At 38.7% G+C, this 20,757-nt stretch overlaps 1 protein-coding gene across 1 annotated transcript in view; it reads left to right on the forward strand.

The window, feature by feature from the left end:
* FAM135B (family with sequence similarity 135 member B) overlaps window positions 1–20,498 on the forward strand; it is a 129,019-nt gene extending 108,521 nt beyond the window's left edge. Inside the window, exons 12-22 of the mRNA XM_066175549.1 lie at window positions 652–725; window positions 3,560–3,714; window positions 4,890–6,260; window positions 6,771–6,936; window positions 8,738–8,904; window positions 10,160–10,251; window positions 12,391–12,488; window positions 12,814–12,965; window positions 13,752–13,862; window positions 16,345–16,458; window positions 18,308–20,498. Coding sequence (XP_066031646.1) covers window positions 652–725; window positions 3,560–3,714; window positions 4,890–6,260; window positions 6,771–6,936; window positions 8,738–8,904; window positions 10,160–10,251; window positions 12,391–12,488; window positions 12,814–12,965; window positions 13,752–13,862; window positions 16,345–16,458; window positions 18,308–18,513 — 2,706 coding nt within the window. The 3' untranslated portion in view covers window positions 18,514–20,498. The remainder of the gene's footprint in view (window positions 1–651; window positions 726–3,559; window positions 3,715–4,889; window positions 6,261–6,770; window positions 6,937–8,737; window positions 8,905–10,159; window positions 10,252–12,390; window positions 12,489–12,813; window positions 12,966–13,751; window positions 13,863–16,344; window positions 16,459–18,307) is intronic.
* The last annotated feature ends 259 nt before the right edge of the window (window positions 20,499–20,757 follow it).

The raw sequence follows: 20,757 nt of genomic DNA on the forward strand, positions 1-20,757 counted from the left end.
TAATTCCAGGGCAGATGAGAGCACTGAATTTTTTATAGCTTATTTCACACTCTGTGCTCTGCCAGCCACTTCAGATCCATGGCTCTTTTGTAATTGATTATCCAACACAGAACACATCTAATGTCCATGAAAGGATTTGAAGAGCTCTCAGTTTGTATCATGACATAGGTAGGTGTGTTTTTACTGTGATAGAGCTCATTCTCCTCTGGACTGATATGTAAGACTTCCTTTGCTGTCATGGTAGTTTGAGAGTCACTGCAGATGTTCCCATAGAAGAGATGATCAATTATGAATTGTTCTAATTTAGTAAGTCACTCCACTACTGCTTTTTGCACAGTGGGAAAGAAATAAATCTTCCCAGCTTTAACAATACAGGAGAAAATGGTAAATTTGACAGCTTTGAGAAAAGTAGCCAGAAGATGCAGATAACCAAACTTTGATTTATTGTCAAGGGAGTCTTATTACCTCGCAGCAAAATATGCAACAACAGCTGCTTCGTGCTGGACTGGGAAAATGAAGCAGAATTGAACTCTTTTTTAATGTCAACACTAAGGAATCTGGTCCTGATAGTCAATGCTGTGTTCTTAGACTGATGGCACTTGTCACCTTTCAGCAGATTTTAGGTTTAATTTGTTTGTGTCTCTCTCTCAGGTGAGAAGATTCTCAGAAGCCTTCTTCTACACCGAGCACCAGAAACCTGCTGTGCTCATGTTCCAGGAAGGCCTGTAAGTAACTCATTAATAATCTCCTGTCTCTGGAATGACTAAAAATTTACTTTAAAATATTTTGCAATCAAGAACGAGATCTTTTTCTGCAGGGTATGAACGAATTTGGTTTGACAGAGGTCACTGTCTCTGTTTCACCTCCATATTGTAATGAATTTCAAAAGTAAGTGACTGATCAGGCAGACCCCAGAAATAATTAATTTCAAGATATATATATAAATACATATATTACTATCCTTCAATTAACTTCCTAAACCAAAGACACCAGATCTAGTACTGCTACTTTTAGTGAGAAATAACTGTTGAAAAGCAACAAATCTTAACATTTACAAATTTGGTTTTTTACCATCCCTAAACCATTTCAAGGTAAGCATTTCTTTCTGCTGGAAATTTTCCTGCTTGTAACCAAACTGTGAAGTGTGAGGAGCTAGTCTTAAAGCTACACCAGGGCAAATCCTGCCTTTGGTTTTAGCCCATGAAACCTAGTGGAGGATTTGGATGATACTCAGGACCTGACCCCTGAAGGCAGAGTTCAAATAAGGATGCTAAGATTTAAATATCTAGGTAATGAAGGTTATCCAGACTATTTGTTACCATGAGCAGACCACAACATTATCAGTGTGAAACCCATCTTTCAGAAGGGGCTGAAAGGCCATGACATCAGGTCCTGTCACAATGATGATTTTTAAGTGAGACATTTGCCTCTGACCCAGTGCAAAGGAGAAAATTGCTTTTCCCAGAGCTGTCACTGGGGACATTAAGGCTGATTCAGTGTTGATGGAAAGGGCCCTGACTTCATTAGTGGATGGGTTGTACAAGGCTGCCTTTTTCTGCCAAATTAGAGCAGCACCATAGCTGCAGGGTCCCAGCTGTGTTCATTTGGTTCTCCCATGTCAGGATTTTAGGGAGCTGTGTACAAGGAAAACCCCATGTCAGGATCCTGGGGTGAGGACACACACACTCATGGCCCCATTGAAACAAACATAACCCTCACAGGGGAAAGCCTAATTGCATGAAGTGCTTCTATTTCTTCAGGCTGTCACAGAAGTAGCCCATTTCCTACAGATAAACTCCATGGTTTTCTCAGTGGTTATCAAGAAGAATAAGTTTAAAACAAAACAAAACAAAACCAAAAACAAACAAACAAACAAAAAAACACCAAAAAAAAAAAAAAAGGCACAACATATAAAAGGAAGGTAAAAAAATTATTACTCGGTCTGTGTAGAAAATCTGGTCTATACAGGCCACATTGCAGAGTTAGGTTTTCTTCCCGAATTTGCTAGATGATGTAGTTGGAAAAACAGAGTCTTGGCTGTCAGAGTATTATTGATACTGGGAGTGGTAGTAGGGATTATTAGTTGGGTTCATACAATCACCAGCTGAGATCAGGGCTCAGTGTACCAGGTGCTGTACAGCCACCTCAAGCAGTAAGGATTTTCCCCCTGTTTTATTTTTCCTTCTTACCAGACAGGAGCTGGGTTTTGCCTCCCATGCTGTTGTGGGTTTGTGTGAAGCTGTGCACAGTTGTACCTGACAGCATTTGACTACTTAGGCAGAAGAGGACACACCGTTCCCAATAGGCTGGGTGTGGCACAGGGTGGAGGCCTCTAGGAGGTCACATTCCTCCTTAGATTTTACAGACAAAAATATTTCTCCTCTCTCACTTTAATATCAATTATTCATCTTTTTCACAAGGTTAAGTAGTTATCAGACAAGGCATAATGGCTTTAAGATGAAGAACAGATTTGCTTTCCACTGACCATCAATGAAAATCTTTTTGCCTTACTTTCTGTATTTCACGTTTTACCCAGTTTTCAAGACAGATGTTTAAATAGGAAAGCTCATCAGAAATAAAAATTATTGTATTTATTATATCCAAACACATATTCATCTGCCAGTTTAATGTCACGTTCACTAAGGAGAGTCAGGCAGCATTTTGAGTGGCCTAAACGATGGAAACAGATGGGGGCTACAAAAAAGCCAGAGGGACTGTTTACAAGGACATGTAGCACTAGGAAATGGCTTCTAACTGAAAGAGAGTAGATTTAGATTAGGTGTTAGAAAGAAATTCTTTGCTGTGAAGTTGATGGGGCACTGGAATGGGTTGTTCAGAAACTTTGTGGCTGCCTCATCCCTGAAAGTGTTCAAGGCCAGGTTGAGCAACCTGGTCTGGTGGAAAGTGTCCCTACCCATGTCAAGGGGGATAGAAATAAATGGTCTTGCAGGTCCTTTCAACACCAAACTATTCTATGGTTCTGTGATTCTGTCAAGAAACAGTGGCTGAGTAATGTGCCTTAGCTTTTCCAGATTTGTACATGTGTGAGACACCTCTCTGTGAGTGCTCTGAGGTCTGATATAAGTGAGACAGAGGACTTGCCATGCATCTTCCTTGGGTATATTCCTCCCTGTACTGGTCAACCAAATTTTTGATTATTGCTTCCTGCATCTGGGTTTTGAAACCCTGACCACAGCCAGAAGGACAGATCTCATTTCCTGACCAGAAACCAGCTGAGGGATCCAACCCCAGCCAGCAGCTGAGACCCTTGGGAGGACAGCAATGAGTTATGGCAGCTAACAGGAGCCTGTGGCAGTGGGATCTGAAATAATTTCAAAAACACTGAGATTTTTCAGGGTGCGATTGTGCAAGTTATAGATATCTCTAACTGAGAGATGGAAACCTTCTGAGAGTTCTGAGTACCCCCGATCATGCAATGCTGCTTACCTTTAAACACATTGACTCTGTCCTCTGCCTGCATATCTGGGCTTGCAGGTGTAATGGAGAAACAGCACAGCAGCTACTCAAGGACTCCATTTGTTTTGTACTTTGCTGCCAGGATCCAGAGCCACGCCCAGATTTCTACAGAAATTCGTAATTCGGATTATTTCACCAGCATGCCCCCGCTGCCGGCGGAGTGCCTGGACATCGACGGGGACTGGAACACGCTGCCAGTGATCTTTGAAGACAGGTACACAGACATGCCTTGCAAAGGTGAGTGAAACACACAGGGCACAGCTTCATGAGACAGCCTGAGCTGAGTGAGGTACTTCCCCAGCTCAGGACAAGTGATCTCACATCCCTCGGGCTTATGAATTTGGAAAAGAAAAATTACTCCCCCCGCTAAATAATACAGCTGATTTTTAGTGTTTTCCCTGACAGCAGAGTATTTTTTCACGTTTTTCATCTTTAAATTAAGCTTTGTTTAGAAAAAGAGCTGGAGGAAAAATCTACAAAGAAAATAAAATCTTTTGGATTTTTGCTACAGTACTAATATAAAGAATAAACACTAGACTGATATCCCCACTATGACACCTAGTGGTAAGAAATCTCAGAACAAAACCCACAATTTCAGTGTAAATTTCCACACTCCCGTGAAAGGCAGCATTGCCTTCCACAAAATATCTTGCCCTCTGAGTACCCAAATCAAATTTTTAATTAAGAAATTATTTAGTTCCATAGTTATTTAGTGAAATCTCATAGCCCTTACTACCTTTTTTCCTTTTCACTCAACCATTAAGATTACCAAGGAAGCAATATATATTAAGACTATAGGTGTCCATAGTCTAGTGAATACAGCCTGTGATAAAAAATCTTCATTCTTCCACAGTTATTCCACTGCTTAAATTGTGACAATACTCATTAAAGGTATTTAAATTATTAAACTGAGTATTAAACTGATTCAAAGTAAGAGCTATACTATAAACAATATTAACTGACACCAGGAATACAAAGAAGTATCCATTTTGTTTTGCTTATCTATGCTCGAAAAACTAGCAGTATATGTACAGTTATACTGAGGAAAGTGTATTTTATTAATATTGTCCTCTTTGGCCTAACTATAACTGTTCAGTGAGTGTAGTTTTAGTTAAGTGCACTCTGGCATGTGCATTTTTAATATGCCTTTAATTCATGTATAATTTTAATAATATAAAAGGATAGAATAATATTTTAGACTTTTAAATCATTTTTCAAAGTCTCACAATTCTTTGGGGTGATTTGTTTTGTTCTTACAGGTAATACTACTTACTTTATTTTTTCCTTTTCCTTTTCCTTTTCCTTTTCCTTTTCCTTTTCCTTTTCCTTTTCCTTTTCCTTTTCCTTTTCCTTTTCCTTTTCCTTTTCCTTTTCCTTTTCCTTTTCCTTTTCTTTTTAATTTCTTTTTTCAGAGGAAGTTTTCCCAGATTTTGAGGTTCCTGCAAATACTCAAATGGATGTAAAACTGGACAATGAAGACAGTGCATCAGATGATGCCACTGCAGTAATGAAAGGAGACTTTGGGAAAGATACTCCACTAATACACACAGACAGGATAAACAGGAATCCCTCATGCCTACACAGCAGTAGTGAAGCTGCTGCTAAGGGTTTTAACCAGCACCCCACATCTCAGGTATGTACAATAAACAATGAAGGCCAAAGGAAACCTGAAAATATTTTTGTTTCAAGAGAGGAAACTATTTCTGACTCAGAGCCAGGCAATACAGAACACATGTCAGAAGACTTTAAAACATCCAAGGAAGTCTTATTAAAAGATAATAGACTTGGGATGGATGTTATCTGTGGAGACATGGAATCCAGCAATAAGTACTCACAAAAAAGTGAGCCCATACTAATTGTCAGTGCTCAGTATGAGTGTGGAGCATGTGGAACTGATGGTTTGGAAGACAGGACTGAAATGCATGAACTAGATGAATTTGGTCACCCTGAAACTAATTGCACTTCATCTGAGCTTGCACTGAATGAAGTGGCTAGCCTTGGAAAACCAGAGGGTGCAGACAGCAAGGCTCATCTCCCTGTTTTGAAAGCTTTGCCGGCACACAGCTGTGAAGTGAAATCGGTCACAAAGGAGCAACGAAGTGAGGAGAGTGAAGAATTTACCCTGATGTCAGGGGTCATAAAAAGATCTTCCTCGATAATATCTGATTCAGGCATTGAAAGCGAACCCAGCTCAGTGGCGTGGTCTGATGCCCGCAGCCGGGCCCTGGAGCTGCCCAGTGACAGAGAAATCCTGCAGCACCTGGTCCGGAGGCACGCCATCCACCGCAATTCCCTGGAGGGTGGCCACACGGAGAGCAACACCAGCCTGCCCAGCGGTATCCAGGCATCGCTCACATCCATCAGCTCTTTGCCCTTTGAGGAAGAGGAGAGGGAAGTGGAGCTTACCAAACTGACGAAATCTGTCTCTGCTCCTCAGATCAGTAGCCCAGAAGAACCCACGGAGGAGGTGGATATATCAAAACACAGCAAAGCCACCTCAGGAGATTCAGATCAAAACTTAAGAAGCTGCATGGAAACAGAGAATAAAGATGGAAAAATGATCATGGACTTTTCTGAGTGTCAAATGACCACTGAGAGTGGACAAATAGAACTCAGAAGACATCCCAAACCCCTCAAACACAGTAGCAGTAACACTGAGTTACAGGGGGAGGAGGAGAAAGGTTTTCCAGAGACTTGCTGTAGTTTGGAAAACACAAGACCCCCCATTTGTCCGAAGCAGCTCCAAGATAATGTCTCTGAGTGCCTGTCACTGGAGAGCAATGGTGAGTGCAGCTTAAAAACACCAAGGGCTTGTAGTTACTTGGACAAAAATATAGATAAGGTTGATACATGCATTGAGGATCCAAAGGATAAACCTAAGCCGGACAGTTTAAAAATACAACAGGGCTCTTCCAATAGTAACATTTCAGGAGAGGAGAGTTTTTCACAAAGCCTAAAGGTGGTACCAGATTTTTGCTACCCTGTTACAGCTCCTTCAGACACCTCCACTGAATTTGGCTCACTGCGAGGAGAATGTGGCAGCTCTCTCACTGATGAGAGCCCAGCAGTGCATGCAGAAGTGCAGGGGTTGCAAGAAATTGAGCTCAATGACTCACCTGCCTCAGCAGACCCTGCTGCAGGGTCCCACCAGGCTGAACATCCTCAGGAGCCCAACAGCCAAGAGAATAAACTTGTAGCGAACGGCACCGGGTTTCCTTTGGCCACGACAGAGGGAGTAGCCCTGGAAAGCAGGAAGGCTGCTGATGTGGTTAACCTGTCCATCTCTTGCACAGCCACTTGTCTTCCCTTTTCTTCCGTGCTCAAAGAGACCCCAGCCATGGCGGGCTCCTCGGCAAAGCAGGCGGCGTTCCCCATCACGCGTCAGCCGCTGGGCTCCTTTGGCGTCGTCTGTTCTAATTCAGAGGAGATGGATGAAGAGACCAACGAAAGGATGCTGAAGTAAGAATGACTAATTGCTTCATTAATGTAGCCTTTAATGCCAGGAGACCCTGACACAGTTCAGGACCCTAATGCACTGAGCATACAGGAAGCTTGCATTTGAGACAGTTGCCTGAGGAATTTCTGTATAAATAATCCAAACAGACAAATGGTTCATATACAATGACTAATTTATATATTCAGGAAGGATGAAAACACATAGAGACCAAGATTGTCAAATACATCAGGTCCTCGATTCTCCTGACAAATAGTGAGATTTAGGTATCTAAATAATCTTTGTAAGCTGACCCTCCTTCCTGAAATCAGGGCTATGCATACCAGAGTATTGATCCCAAATAGTCAGATCACTGGGGCAGTGCCACAGACTGCTTTACTCTTCTGCTTCAGTAATTGCACTCAGTAGCTAAAGTATGAAATGGGGAATTCAGATTGGCTGATATGTCTCAACTTCACCTTCTCACTGGAAAAATGGGAGAATTGAAACCATGGATAGCTGGAGAAGAGGCATTATTTTTGTTTCTTGCTTCATTGCCCAAAGCAAAAGTGTCAGGTTGTGACCTTGATGTCACAGGGACCCATTTCACAGATTGGCACACTAGCACTGATATTTTTCAATATAGTTTGGTGCCTCTGCTGGGCTGATGAAAAAGAGTAGAACTGAAATTTCTCAATCCATTCAGCTGCCCAAAATGTTGGCTGTCTACATGTACATTCATTTTCAACCCAAGGCTTTGTTTTTTTTCTTTTGGAAGCATCCTGAAGTTTTATACACTATGCTTAAGTCCTGACAAATCTAAGGACAGAATTTATTTCTTCTTTGTGAAACAGAACATATGAGCATGTATTCATGCACATGAATCCAAAGCTTCTAGATCCATGGCCCAAAAGCTATTTTTTTTTTCATTCTTGTGTCCCTTAAAATTAGTTGGGCTGATGTAAATAATTGCTCACCATTGGACTTGAGTATCTTGAAGGTCTTTTTCAATCTTAATGATTTTATGATTATATCAAATTGCCTTAAGAGATCCCCAGACCTTAAAGGTTATACCTCTGAAGCTTGTCCGTCCCAGTTTTCTACTTAATTCTACACTTATATTGTGATTATTAATTCCTAAATTATCTGGATAAGTTTTACTAAGTCAAAAAGCCGCTGAAGAGCTTGGGATCTTCAGCCGGAAGAATGCTTCTGGGTGAATTAATGTCAAATTTTAGACCTTTAGTAGGAAAGATGTTATCTTAATTCGTTCAGCATTGAGATATTCTTCTAAATGCTATTAAATGTTTTCAAAAGAATCAAAAAAAAAAAAAAAAAAAACAAACCAAAAAAACCAAACTAAAAATATCTACCACATGAGGTGCATTCCTTAACTCTAGTTTGAGGAAGAGGGAGAACACCTTCTACCTGACTCTAACTGCATCTGATGGTAGCAAAAATATATATTTGCATTTCAGTTCCTATAGGGCCAATAACATTGTTAAGGGGCAAAATTGCTAATCCTGTACCTTGGGATCATTTTATGAGATACCAGAAAATTACTTTTTGCTACTTTTTCATTCCTCTGCAAGTGTGAGTTGCTAATGCACTTTAGTTCTTTCCTGTGTGTAGACAAATAACAAAGAAACAGAGTTTTACTCCCTTCATTCTGACTTCTCTCAGTCCTAATAGATAAGGAATTGCATCCAGGTCTGTACTTGAAAGTTGAAAATGTAATTTCTTGCAAAGACAAGCGTCCTCATTTCTAGTTTGAAGGTTTGTTGCTGACCACCCATTTCTATTGTGATTAACTAATGTATTCTCCAGTTTTTATCAGGCCAAAGAAAAATTTAAAAAAGAAATGAAGATTGAAGGATTTCTGTACAGTGACTTATCTGTACTAGCTTCTGATATCCCATATTTTCCACCAGAGGAAGAGGAAGAAAATTTGGAAGATGGAATTCACCTGGTTGTCTGTGTCCATGGATTGGATGGTAAGGCCAGGAAGAATTGCTGTTTGAAAGTCATTTTGGTGTAAATTCCAAAACAATCCAGTTGTTCAGCAAGTAAGAAAGAACAGAGAGTCTAAATATTTGTTTTAGCTAAGTATTTATTCATTATTATGCTATTCAGTCTATTTTAATAAAGGATCTACGAGAATATTAAATATTGTTGCTAATATAAGGAGTCCTGCTATCTGTTTTTAGTTTTTTGTGGGTTGTTTTGTTTTGTTCTGTTTTGTTTTTGGGGTTTTTTTTCAACAGCAGTCTACACTAAAGCACATCAGTCCTCCCCTGTACAAGAAGAGTGCATTGCAGTAACTCCTTGTTTTTCCACAGAAGCTTGGTAGTTTTGCAGTATGTCCCCAGGACAGAAATGTTATTTAACCCCCCAAAACACTGTTATAGATTAGATAGTGGCTGACTTCATAAAATTAGAAAATAAAAATCATTCTTTACTGCAGAGGAAGCAGGTCTTGGAATTTTTTACGTATATGCTTTCTAAGCAGGAAGCAGTTACGTTAAATGTGAAGTTTCTCTTGAAAAATTATTGATATCAATTAGAAAGGTGTAGATGTTAACACTGAAACTACAGAGAAACAGAGAAGTGGTAGAGGCTCTGAAATCTCAAAAAAAAAAAAAAAAAAAGAAAGAAAAACACCCGCCAGCCGCATGAGTCAGGACTGTTTGCCATTTAATAATCTCAGTAGCAGGAATGCCCTTCTTGTGAGGTAGTGGTACCTTCTTCACCCACAAAATATTTCAGAAAACATAGGAATTTCCTAGTGCAGAATGAGGCATCTCTCAAAATATAGGATTCTAGTAGTATTTCAGCACCACCTGTAATTGTGAATTCATGAGACGGGCCCCTCTGCATCTGAAGGTACAGCCCTGTAGCCCAGCACAGGTATTGATATCTCCCTGGGGGCCTCACCTTAGCTTTCTGTCTTTTTTTCTTACCTCTGCTGTTCAGCCAATAGAGGACAGATTTATTCTGGACCTGATCCTTGCCCTTTCGTACCCACCATTTATGCAGTTCTCCCCAGCAGCCAGTGAGATCCAGCCCACCTGGGGAAAGCTGTGGGAATTCCTGTTCTCTTGCTGTTGCAATGCATTATCCTGAGGTGTGATAACATTCTTAGCAGCACTTAGAAAAAGCTCTGTGGTGTCGAGGTTGTTTTGTTAAATTGACTCCATATTGGTTATTTTTCCATTGAATTGCATCTTATAAAGTACCGTTTGTTCCTAGGTAACAGCGCAGATCTGCGGCTGGTAAAGACTTTTATAGAACTGGGACTCCCTGGTGGAAAACTGGACTTCCTAATGTCTGAAAGAAATCAGGTAGTACAGAGCTAATTTCTGTCTTCCTTTTGATTGCTGAAATAGTGCCTTCAGCAAAAGCCTTTTCACCAGCTGAGTGAAACAAAAGCACTGGGGAATTCAGGGAGTTGTATGTAGTAGTTAGTGCAAAGGGCCTGGTTCTATTCCTCTCTAATTTGATACAATGTTCAAACCTCTTGGAAAATATTCCTGGCTTTAAAGCCAAAGACAATGGCATTAGCAGTAATAGGACTAGACCTTAGAGGAAGAAAATGGATTTAACCTGACAGTTTGCAAACTTGGCAGCCTGGTGCCTCTGCAACACAGCACCAATGGAAAGCAGCATGTTTAGTGATGCTAAATTCTCTGGAGTATGTGGAATATCTGGTAGGTGTTGTCAGCTCCCTTTGCTGCATCAGCCATTGTTTCTCCATTGTTGCAGTGTTTGTGGGATTTATTTCCTTCAATGATAAAGAAATGCCTTCCAAAAAATTGATTGCTGGTCTAGGCAGAGAAACAGAAATGAATCCTGTGCTTTTCTTGGCAGTGAAGCCGTATTTATGACCAAAGGCCTAACTTTATGGACAAGATAAGGATTTCCATTGTGCAGTCAGAAACATTATTCTGATTTATGAGTGCCTGAGAAATCTGACTAAAAACTTTCAAACCTTCTTTGTTCAAAAGCTTTTATATTTTGAAGTGGCTTTTTGGTGTATGTGAACTTGCCACCTTCCAGTGCACAGCTCTGTCAGCAGCAGGCCTGGAAAGTGAATGTAAGCAAGGGGAAAATAGCCACAAGACTACTTCCATCAAGGCCTCTTCCAAGAGAAGGGAATGTTTTCAGAGAATGAAGCATCTTACATCTGTATTTAACATTATCCAGAGTCCATAATGGAAACTACTTAGTGATCTTATTGTCTGGGAAGATGGGGAAGTTCTCATAGCATTGGAAGTGGAGCCCGGGTGGCTTGGTGGCTGTTTTAATGTTGTAAAGCATCTCGTCACTGTTTTTAACTTCTTTGAGAACCATACCAAAAATGACACAAGAAATCAGTAACTTAGATGGTTTGCCTCATAGAGGAAAATTCAAATCACTTTTTTAGGCATTCATTTGTGTTGCATTTGGGAAGCTCAATCAGGCTGAAATGATAGTAAAGGATGGAAATATCATCAGGTGGAATATGATGTTTGACATGTTTTGTTTATGATTCACATTCAGGCTGATATTCTTGGGCTTTTAAACAACCAGAAAGGTTTGAGATAATGAGCCTAGGAGGAAATCATTAATTATCAGTGCAGACATAACAAACAGGCAGAAGGTTACCGGACTGTTTGTAGTTTATGAGAACATTTATTTTAAGTCTGTATTGCAAAGTGAATATCGTCATGTTTTCCTGTGCAAGAGCTGCAATTAGCAAGATGAGTTTTGTCACAAAAGCATTAATTACTGATATGTTTCAAAAGCATTAATTACTCATATCTTTGCTCTGAATAGCTGTTCCAAGATTTGATGATTGTTTTGTGGCATCTCATTAGTTACGAGTTTGATTTAGAGTCCTGTTGTATTGCCAAATTACAAAGTTCTAAATAAAATCTGCCCGTAATTGTATAGACTGAAAATATATTGCTTATTTTATTGTCTCACAACTGGCAGTACTGTTGTGAGCAACAAATTATTTGTCTGTCTCTAGCACTCATTTTCTTACTGATGACTGTTGACTAACAAACACACAGCATTTGATTAAGATGGCCAAATAATTTTGTGATAGCATCCTTAGCATCAGCATAACCCTCATGTCAATGTATAATCTTGTAAAGTATTTTATTGTTGAATCCTAAACGTCAAAAGCTTTTCTTCCATGTTCAGAGCCTGGTATCTAGAGCAGCTGAGCATTAGCAGTTCTCAGCATTTTCAAGTCAGGCTGCTTTAGCATCATGCTTATGATTCTGGAATCACCAAGCAACCTGTCTCAAAGAAGAACTTCAATTTAAAAGAGGACCTGGGGACTGAGAAAAATCTCCCTTCTTCCCCCTTGAGCATGTATACAGAAAATTTACACTGGTCGTTACATTTCTGCTTGTATTTGACTTTGAAAATAACATCAGTCTGCAATAAGTGTCATATATTTTTATTCATTACCTCATTTATTTTTTCAACAGACTGATACTTTTGCTGATTTTGATACAATGACTGACCGATTATTGGATGAAATTATTCAGCATATCCAGTTGTACAACCTCTCCATATCCCGAATAAGGTAAGCTTTATGACAGCAAATAGTGTGTAACTGTTTGAGTTACATGAGCAATGTCCAGTGAAATGAGCTTCTCCTAAAGTGCCCTGTGTCAAAGGTCACTGAATCAGTGAGATTATTTTTTACATTCTTGTAGATGAGAATGAAAGAGAAAGATTCATATGAAAGAGAATCTTGTAGGCTGAAAAAACCATTCAATGATAACTTAAAGGATCTTACTGGCCCCAACAGAGTCCTCCTTTCAGAGCCATTTGTGCCAGCCCTATGTTTATTTTAAATAAAACACAGATGGTGTTTCATGTTAATGTAATTCTTCCTTTCCCAACAGTTTTATTGGACATTCCCTTGGTAACGTCATCATTCGATCTGTACTAACTCGTCCCAGGTTTCGTTATTACCTCAACAAGTTACACACCTTCCTGTCCCTCTCTGGGCCTCACCTGGGAACCCTTTACAACAACAGCACTTTGGTTAGTACAGGTAAGAGCTGATGGGAAAGCTTTGACTGGTTGTGGTCCATGGCAGAGTGCATGAGAGGGCAACAAGTGGAGGTAGGAATTTATTGTAGCATGACTTTTACCTTGAAGTTGGGGAAAAAATTTGCTGAAGACTTCAAACCCATGCAGAAAAAATTGGAATTTCAATATCTACAAGGTCCATCATATTACTCCCTGGAAAGCTGAGGGATGTACAGCAGTGAGAGATGAACCTGTTTCCACTTAGTCATCCACTTCTCTGCTGCAAACAAAGAGAGGCATCTCCATGGCTGAAAAAGAGACATACTTATGGAAATGTAATGTCCCATATTTCAGACTTCCTGTGTGTTTTCCTGCCACCATGAAACAGCCACAGAATCACAGAATAGTTTGTGTTGGAAGGTACCTAAACGATCATCTAGTTCCACCCCTGCCATGAGCAGGGACATCTTCAATTAGATCAGTTTGCTCCAAGCTTTGTCCAACCCGACGTTGATTATTTTCAGGGATGAGACATCTACCACCTCTCTGCGCAGCCTCTTCCAGTGTTTCACCACCCTCATGTAAAGAATTTCTTCCTTATATGTAGCCTAAATCTACCCTCTTTTAGTTAAAAACTGTTTCCTCTATCCTGTGAGACCCTTAGACTTTTCTCCCTATTGATTAGGAGTACAAGAACAAACAAAACTTCCACTAAATTACAGTGCTATCCTTACTGTAGAAACATGTCTTTAACTCCCCTTCTTGACAATTTATAAAGGATAAAAACATGCACCAATTTTCATTCCAGGTCTATGGCTAATGCAGAAGTTGAAAAAGTCAGGGTCACTTTTGCAATTGACCTTCAGGGACAATGCGGATCTGCGCAAGTGTTTCCTCTATCAGCTCAGCCAAAAAACGGGTGAGTAGGGCTTGGTGTGCCTTTGTAAACACCAAGGGCTATTCCATTGGCTTGTGCTGGATTGGCCTGTTCTCCAGGAAGTAAAGGAAAACTGCATTTTGTTAATGATCTTTCTTTAAACATGCTTTTTAGAAGGGCTGTCCTGTCTAAAATCTAATATCAATTTCATCTGTGCATTTTTTTCTGTGAAAGTTATCTGATAATGTCTTTGCCCAACAGTTAGCACTAAATAAGACCTTCATGCTGCAGTAAACATGCACCTAAGTTTATATTCTGTGAGCAAGAAACATCATTCTTGACAGGCCATCATTGCTTAATTTATGCTATGAGATGAAAACCATTTTTCCTTTTTCATTATTTTTTTGTAAGTTTAACATCTCTTGTCTCTAGGAAAAATTACTCTGTGAGATGGAGAGCAAATTTTATTCATGTCTTTTCTGACATTTCTGTACTACAGAGAGATGTATGGCCTCACACTAGAAAAAGGATGTCTGAATAGAGAATCTTTTTTTCCTATTGTTTAGTCTGTGCTGAATAAATGAAATAAATCAGGCTTTTCTTAAGAAAAGAAAGCAAGCATGATCCTTCTGTTGAAGCAGTTGTTTTCTTTTAAGAGTTATTTTTAATATTGTGTGTGAGCAAACTGGTGCTAAGTAGATAGTGACAAGGTTACTACTTGAAGTTTAATACTTTTCTCATACTTTTGTACACTGCTAATAGGAAACAAAGACCATGTTAATATGAATAAAACATCTAAATCTTACCGATATGCTGCAAAACTCAATCAATGACGGGAAGTTGATGTAAACTGGTGTTCTTTGAATTTTCCCTTTGTTTCCCTAGTTCTTATTTCCATGGAATACAGTTGATGACTGCTTTACTACTATCAAGTTAACATAAAATTGGGTCTACACAAAAAGCTCCCTTTTAACTTCCCAAGCAATGAATTTTAACTTCCCAAGCAATGAATTCCCAAGCATGTGTAGTGAGTCAAAACGATTTACTACTTGTTAGCTTGATGGACTGGAGATATAAGAGGCTACAAATGCACGTGTTGTCCTTGAAAATGGAGAAATCAGAAATTTTAATGTGGAGAGAGTTGTCTGTAAAGTCAGAATCATCTGGGTAGATGCTTAGGAAAAATATCTGAAGATGCAGATATGCCTATATGTGAATGTATGAGTTGGCATACTGATTCTATAGAGAGACGTCCCTAGTCTGGCACCCTACTCCCAAAAGAAGCGGGGAGAACATACAGATGGAGAAATGTTAGAAGCAGTTGTGCTACATTGCTAGATGACTCTTTAAGCCTCCAACAATTTCCGAATATTTTATTAAAGTAGAAGTCCCTACTACCTTTCAATCTCTTTAACAAATGTTCCTCATTCTTGTTGCAAAAATATAAACCAAAACAAAACCCAGAATAAAATAGTCTTCCCTACTGAACCTCTTCACTAAGGTTTTAGATATGGTAACACACACTGGGGCTTCTCCTACCTTTTACTTCAGACTGAAGTTCCAAACTCAGTTGCTTTGACTGCCCAAGGAGAAAACAATAAACATCTTAGGTCAGGTTTTGGAAAAGCAGCCAGAAGAACTTCTCACTGTGGTGGTGACCATCAGATTTTCTATGAAAGTCTAGAAATCATAGTTGTGGCATCACATACATATAAATGGGCCTTGGTGATCATCTGGTATCAATCCCCCTGCAAGGGGAAGGGACACCTTCCACTAGACCATGTAGCTAAAAGCACCATCCACCCTGGCTCTGGTTCTCGACTACTTTCCCATAAGAGAGAGGGAAAGATGAAGGACAAACCCACAGCTCTTGTGTGTTCAGGATATTCTCTGAAAAAGTAGGTTATGTCATCAGTGTCCATTTTCTTACCTTTCTGATAAATGTGGGGAGAACTCAAGAAACCATAGATAGGTCAAACATCAGGAGTTCATCAGTGGCCCCATCAACTCCAGGGAAGAGGGAGGATCTGGGGTTTTCAGTTGATGTACCAGCAGTTTGGATTTGTCAAGTGACTGCTCCATGCAGGGACTGGATGGACCCTAAGATTCGCTCAACACCAATGTAACAGTATGACATTGTAGCAATTCTTTTTCTTCTCCCTCTATTTTGTTTGAGAATGTTACTAATTTGTTATTTTTGAACTTGATCCTGTTTAGAGGTATAAATATTTTCAAGAATAAGGTTTTAATACAAGTATTTTTTTGCAGACAGTTCTTACTTTTCCTTGTTTACATACAGTTAACCTGTGTGAGTGTTGATAAGTAACAAATAATTCACAGAAGCAACAGAAATGTGTTTAAGCTGTTATGAATCTAAGATTGTGTTGCATGTTTTAATAATTAAAATCTATTTTGCACTGTAGATTTTCAAAAGCCTTTGAACATGAAATAGTCATACTGACACTGTATTCATTTTCAGCACTGTGCTTAATTGTGATTAATTTTTTTAATATGTTTGCCACAGGTCTTCAGTATTTTAAAAATGTTGTGTTAGTGGCCTCACCCCAAGACAGATATGTACCTTTTCATTCAGCAAGAATAGAAATGTGCAAAAATGCACTGAAGGACAGACATACAGGTATGTTTTAGATCTTTTACATATTCCTGTTGCGGTACCACCATATATTCCCAAGGTTGTTGAAGAATTGCATTTCTGTGCAACTGAGGTCATTACATTAGAAGTATTTTTCATCAACATGATGAAAACTCAAATGTTTATTTGATAAGGAAGAAAGTGTTTGGTTCCCACAGGAAATTACTGAAATCAATACAAGAAGCTTTTCAAGAAGCTCTTTGCCTGATGAAAACAAATTTCATTCAAGTCATAATCAAAGGGTTCTTACTGCTTTCTCCTCTTCCCTCTAATTTTATTTTTTTCTTAAGTGATAGTAAAGCTAGCTCTTGGCAATGTTTTTCTGTAGTCTACTGATTTACTTATATTCTCTCCCTTTTTTTACGCAATGAAATCTTTCTTAGCACATCCAAAGTAAGGGGGTTTTCCCTTTGTTTTCAATAGTGTTTGAATGATTGCAAGATAATTTAGGGGACAAATCTAAAATAATATTGTTTTGTAATAAAATCTGTAAAATACATCAGGACTCACTCCACCAGAGGCCCTCCTGTGAGCTCAGGTTGTGTGTATTGCTTTTGTTATTAGCAGCCTTCTTCATTTATAAAATGTTTCATGGTTTCAGTTTAACACCACATCCAGGAATAATGTTCAGTGCAATTTCATCCCCATTTCACATATGTGATTACCTAGAAATGGAGGTACTCTTTGGAAGTAGAAAGAGACACACAGGCCCAATAATCAGCATGGTTGCCTTCACACCTCTTACTTAAATGACAGCTCTTTCTATCCTATCTCAGACATGAATTAAAAGGAAATTCTTCAACTGACCTACAGTAGTTATTCCTCAGGGCCATGTTTGACCTAGCAAGAGCCGGATCAGTACATTTATCAATACATCAGATCATTTATCTGTAAATGTTTCCTGAGCCATTTTTTCTGCCTCTATAAACACCTCAGCTATCTCTACATGATGCTTTTCCTGCATCAGAATCCTCAGGGAAACCCAAATGGACTTGTGTCCTGCCAGGTCCTCTCACATTTGAATTCATAGGCAGTTGTGAGTCCAACCCCACTCCCCTAAAAGAAACAAGAGCATTTTCTTCACTGACAGAGGAAAGGCTGAGGATGTCTCAGGCCTCATGCTAAGCAGCTTCAGCAGATCCCTCCTTGTGGCCAGTGCCTCCATTAGATAAGCACCACTCTGGCACCTGGCAAATCTTTGAACTGGACTGTTATTGAATCTCTTAAAGACCCCAATGTATTTAGCTCTGTGAGGGTTTAATACCTCTAAGGGTGTCTAGCACCTCACAGAAAATGGCTTAAAATAACTAGCGAGATGGCATGATTGAGTGTGTCTTGAAAAAGCAAAAAGGTTTTAATAAAAGAAGAAAATAATACAAGAACAAAAGAATAAGGATGAACATAGTATAGGGACAGGTCCCACACACCTGCTACAACACCCCAAAAATGCTCCTAGAAGCCTCGTGCTCTCCCTTAAGTATTGAACTATTTACGTGGGTTTTTTTGGCAAACAGCCTGATAGAGAATAGCTAGACTTCTGAGGAACAGGTAAAGAGACCTATCAGTGTTTTTGTCTTGGCACCAAGTCAGTTGCAGTCAGGAGGGAATAGAAACTTCTAATGTTCTTCCTTTAAAAGGTCCTGGTGAAACTAAAACCCTTTCCTTACGTAGAAAACATCTACCTGGTGCAGTGCAACAGACTGCTGCCTCTTACATTTATTTTGGCCTTGCTTCCATTTTCCTTCTCACTGCGACTGCAATTAAATGGTACCAGAAGAAAAGAGATGATCTGGGAGCTCTGTTGTATAGGTGTGATATCTCAACTCTTTTTCAGGTCCTGTTTACGCAGAAATGATCAACAACCTGCTCCAGCCTTTGATTGGGGCCAAGGACTGCACGTTGATCAGACACAACGTGTTCCATGCTCTGCCCAACACCGCCAACACGTTGATAGGCCGCGCTGCCCACATCGCTGTGCTGGACTCTGAACTTTTCCTGGAGAAGTTTTTCCTCGTGGCGGGACTCAACTACTTCAAATAGTGCCTGAAGTATGGGGTAACAGAGGCCAACCTTTCCATTGAGCAAAAGGGAACTCCCTTAGCTAAAGGACTGCAATGTTAGGAATGAGATCAGGTGGGACTTTCAAACTTTCCATTTCCATTTCTCTTTCAGAGAATTAAGTGCTATGGCTTTAAGGCATTCAAGCTTCCAAGTATTGGTGCTTTTGGAAGAAATAAATATTCCTCCTCAGTTTCTATGTTTTTTTGTCCACATAAAGACAAGAGCCACTTCTGAAGTACAGAATCAGAAAAAGAAGGTTATTTCTCCAAATGTGATTGGACCAAAATAATTCTCGTTTCTCCTGAATATTAAACCAGGAACTTGTCTGTCCTTGATTTACTGCTTATTTATGTATTAACAAAGCTCTACATTTGTAGCACTTTTGGGGTAGTTAAAACACAAGGAAACAATTGTATGTGAACTCAGGTTAAAACCTTCTTTGTAATGAACTGAAAAGTCTGAAAACCATTTATAAAAGTTTCAGTCTTTCTGTTTGTTGGAAGAAAATATTTGGACGGTTCCATTACTGGTAATAATTTGTAAAATACAAACTGTACATTCAAATAACGGAAAGGAGTAAAATATTTTACATAGAATGAACAAATACTGACATTTGTCTCTAAAAAGAAACCCCAACTTTAGTTTGGGAAGAATTTCATTCAAGTTAGAAGCTGCCAAACCAAGAGAACTGTATTGGATTACTTGTAAAATATCAGTGGCATCTGTTAACATCTCTTCTGTTTACATTTATAGAGAATCATAACTGACTGTGTTTGTTATAACCTTAAAGGTACAATTTTTACATTTACATTTGTATCTAAGTACATTTGTCTCAACAATTTTTTTTTTTTTAATTTATTACACTGATAAGGAATTCAAAATCTATTTATACCCTTGAAAACCCCAAGCATTTGGAAATAAAAGGCTGGAGATATATTATGGTAAGGATTATGGAAATCATAAAAAAATAAGGATGTCTTCAGATCCTCTGCAATACTCTCTAAATGCTTTGTTAATGCCCATTTGCAGTGCTATATACAGTCTTAATTATTATATGGTTACAGCTGGTTGAACTATTTAAAACTTTATTAATGCAATGATGTCTAGGTTGTTTTTAAGAGTATGAAAAAGAACATATTTCCCAACTCTTAATTTTTTTGTCAAATTTACATTAAGATTTTTTCACAAAGTTACCAGACATAAAGTGACAAATTTCAATAGCTTTCTGCACATTTTCATAACATTTTGATAAATTTTCAATTTCACAGGAGTTTTTTTGAAAAAAAATAAAAAAAAAAAGAAAGTGAATAGTTCTTCACAATTATTTTTGTTTGGAAGGTAGGCAATTTTTAATGCAAATACAACTTGTTTAAAAATACAAATGAACAAGTCTCTATATCTTCAAACAATGTCTGTAAAGAATTAAAAAGTTGTGTATAGGTGTCAAGACTCCCATCAGTAAACTAGGATCAAGATGGTGGAGATTTGTGAAATAATGAATACAAAATGAAATCAAAAAAATATCACAGCCATAGGGAAATATTTGTAGTTGCAAAAAAGTAAAAATAATTTTTTATCAAAAGAAAAAGGTAACAAACTTACACAAAATTAGTTTAAGAACAGAGTTTTAAGCAGACTGGCAAATGCTGGTAAAGGAAAAAGGCTGGCTTCATAACTAATGCATGTTTTTTAAAATAGGAAGGAGAAAGAAGGTATATACCAAAGGGTGAGATTAAACCACCTGAAAAGGAGTATTACATGTAAAAATCTTGTGCCCTCATAAAGGCAGAAATCATATGTGAACAATTCCATGGTGTGATTCAATGTTGACAAGTTTCCTAAACAATACTTCAGTACTCGAATTAAATAGGTAGATACTCTTTGTGTCTCGGTCCCTCTCTCTTCTTTTTTTTTTTTTTTTTTTTTTCCCTCACAGACTAACTGTTAAATGCTAACAGTTGGTTTTTACCCAGTTAGTAAACAAATTCTATCAGGAAACCTGTGTTTTCCACTTCTTGTTTGGGAATTCTTGCTGACTTTTTGGCCTCAGCAGTCTAGTACCATCTACACTGGCATATCACAACTTATTTCTTCCTCAGTAAATTGTCTAGAGAATTTTAAATATAATGACACATGGAGGTCGAGCTGTTATATAGTGCAGCACTTTTGAGCCAGGACTAGTACTTCTATATGGAAAAACAGGAAAGAAGAGCAATCTCTAAC

Source organism: Chamaea fasciata, unplaced genomic scaffold (assembly GCF_029207755.1).
Source record: "Chamaea fasciata isolate MVZ Bird 193981 ecotype frontalis unplaced genomic scaffold, bChaFas1.0.hap1 SCAF_1, whole genome shotgun sequence".
Lineage (NCBI taxonomy): Eukaryota > Metazoa > Chordata > Aves > Passeriformes > Sylviidae > Chamaea > Chamaea fasciata.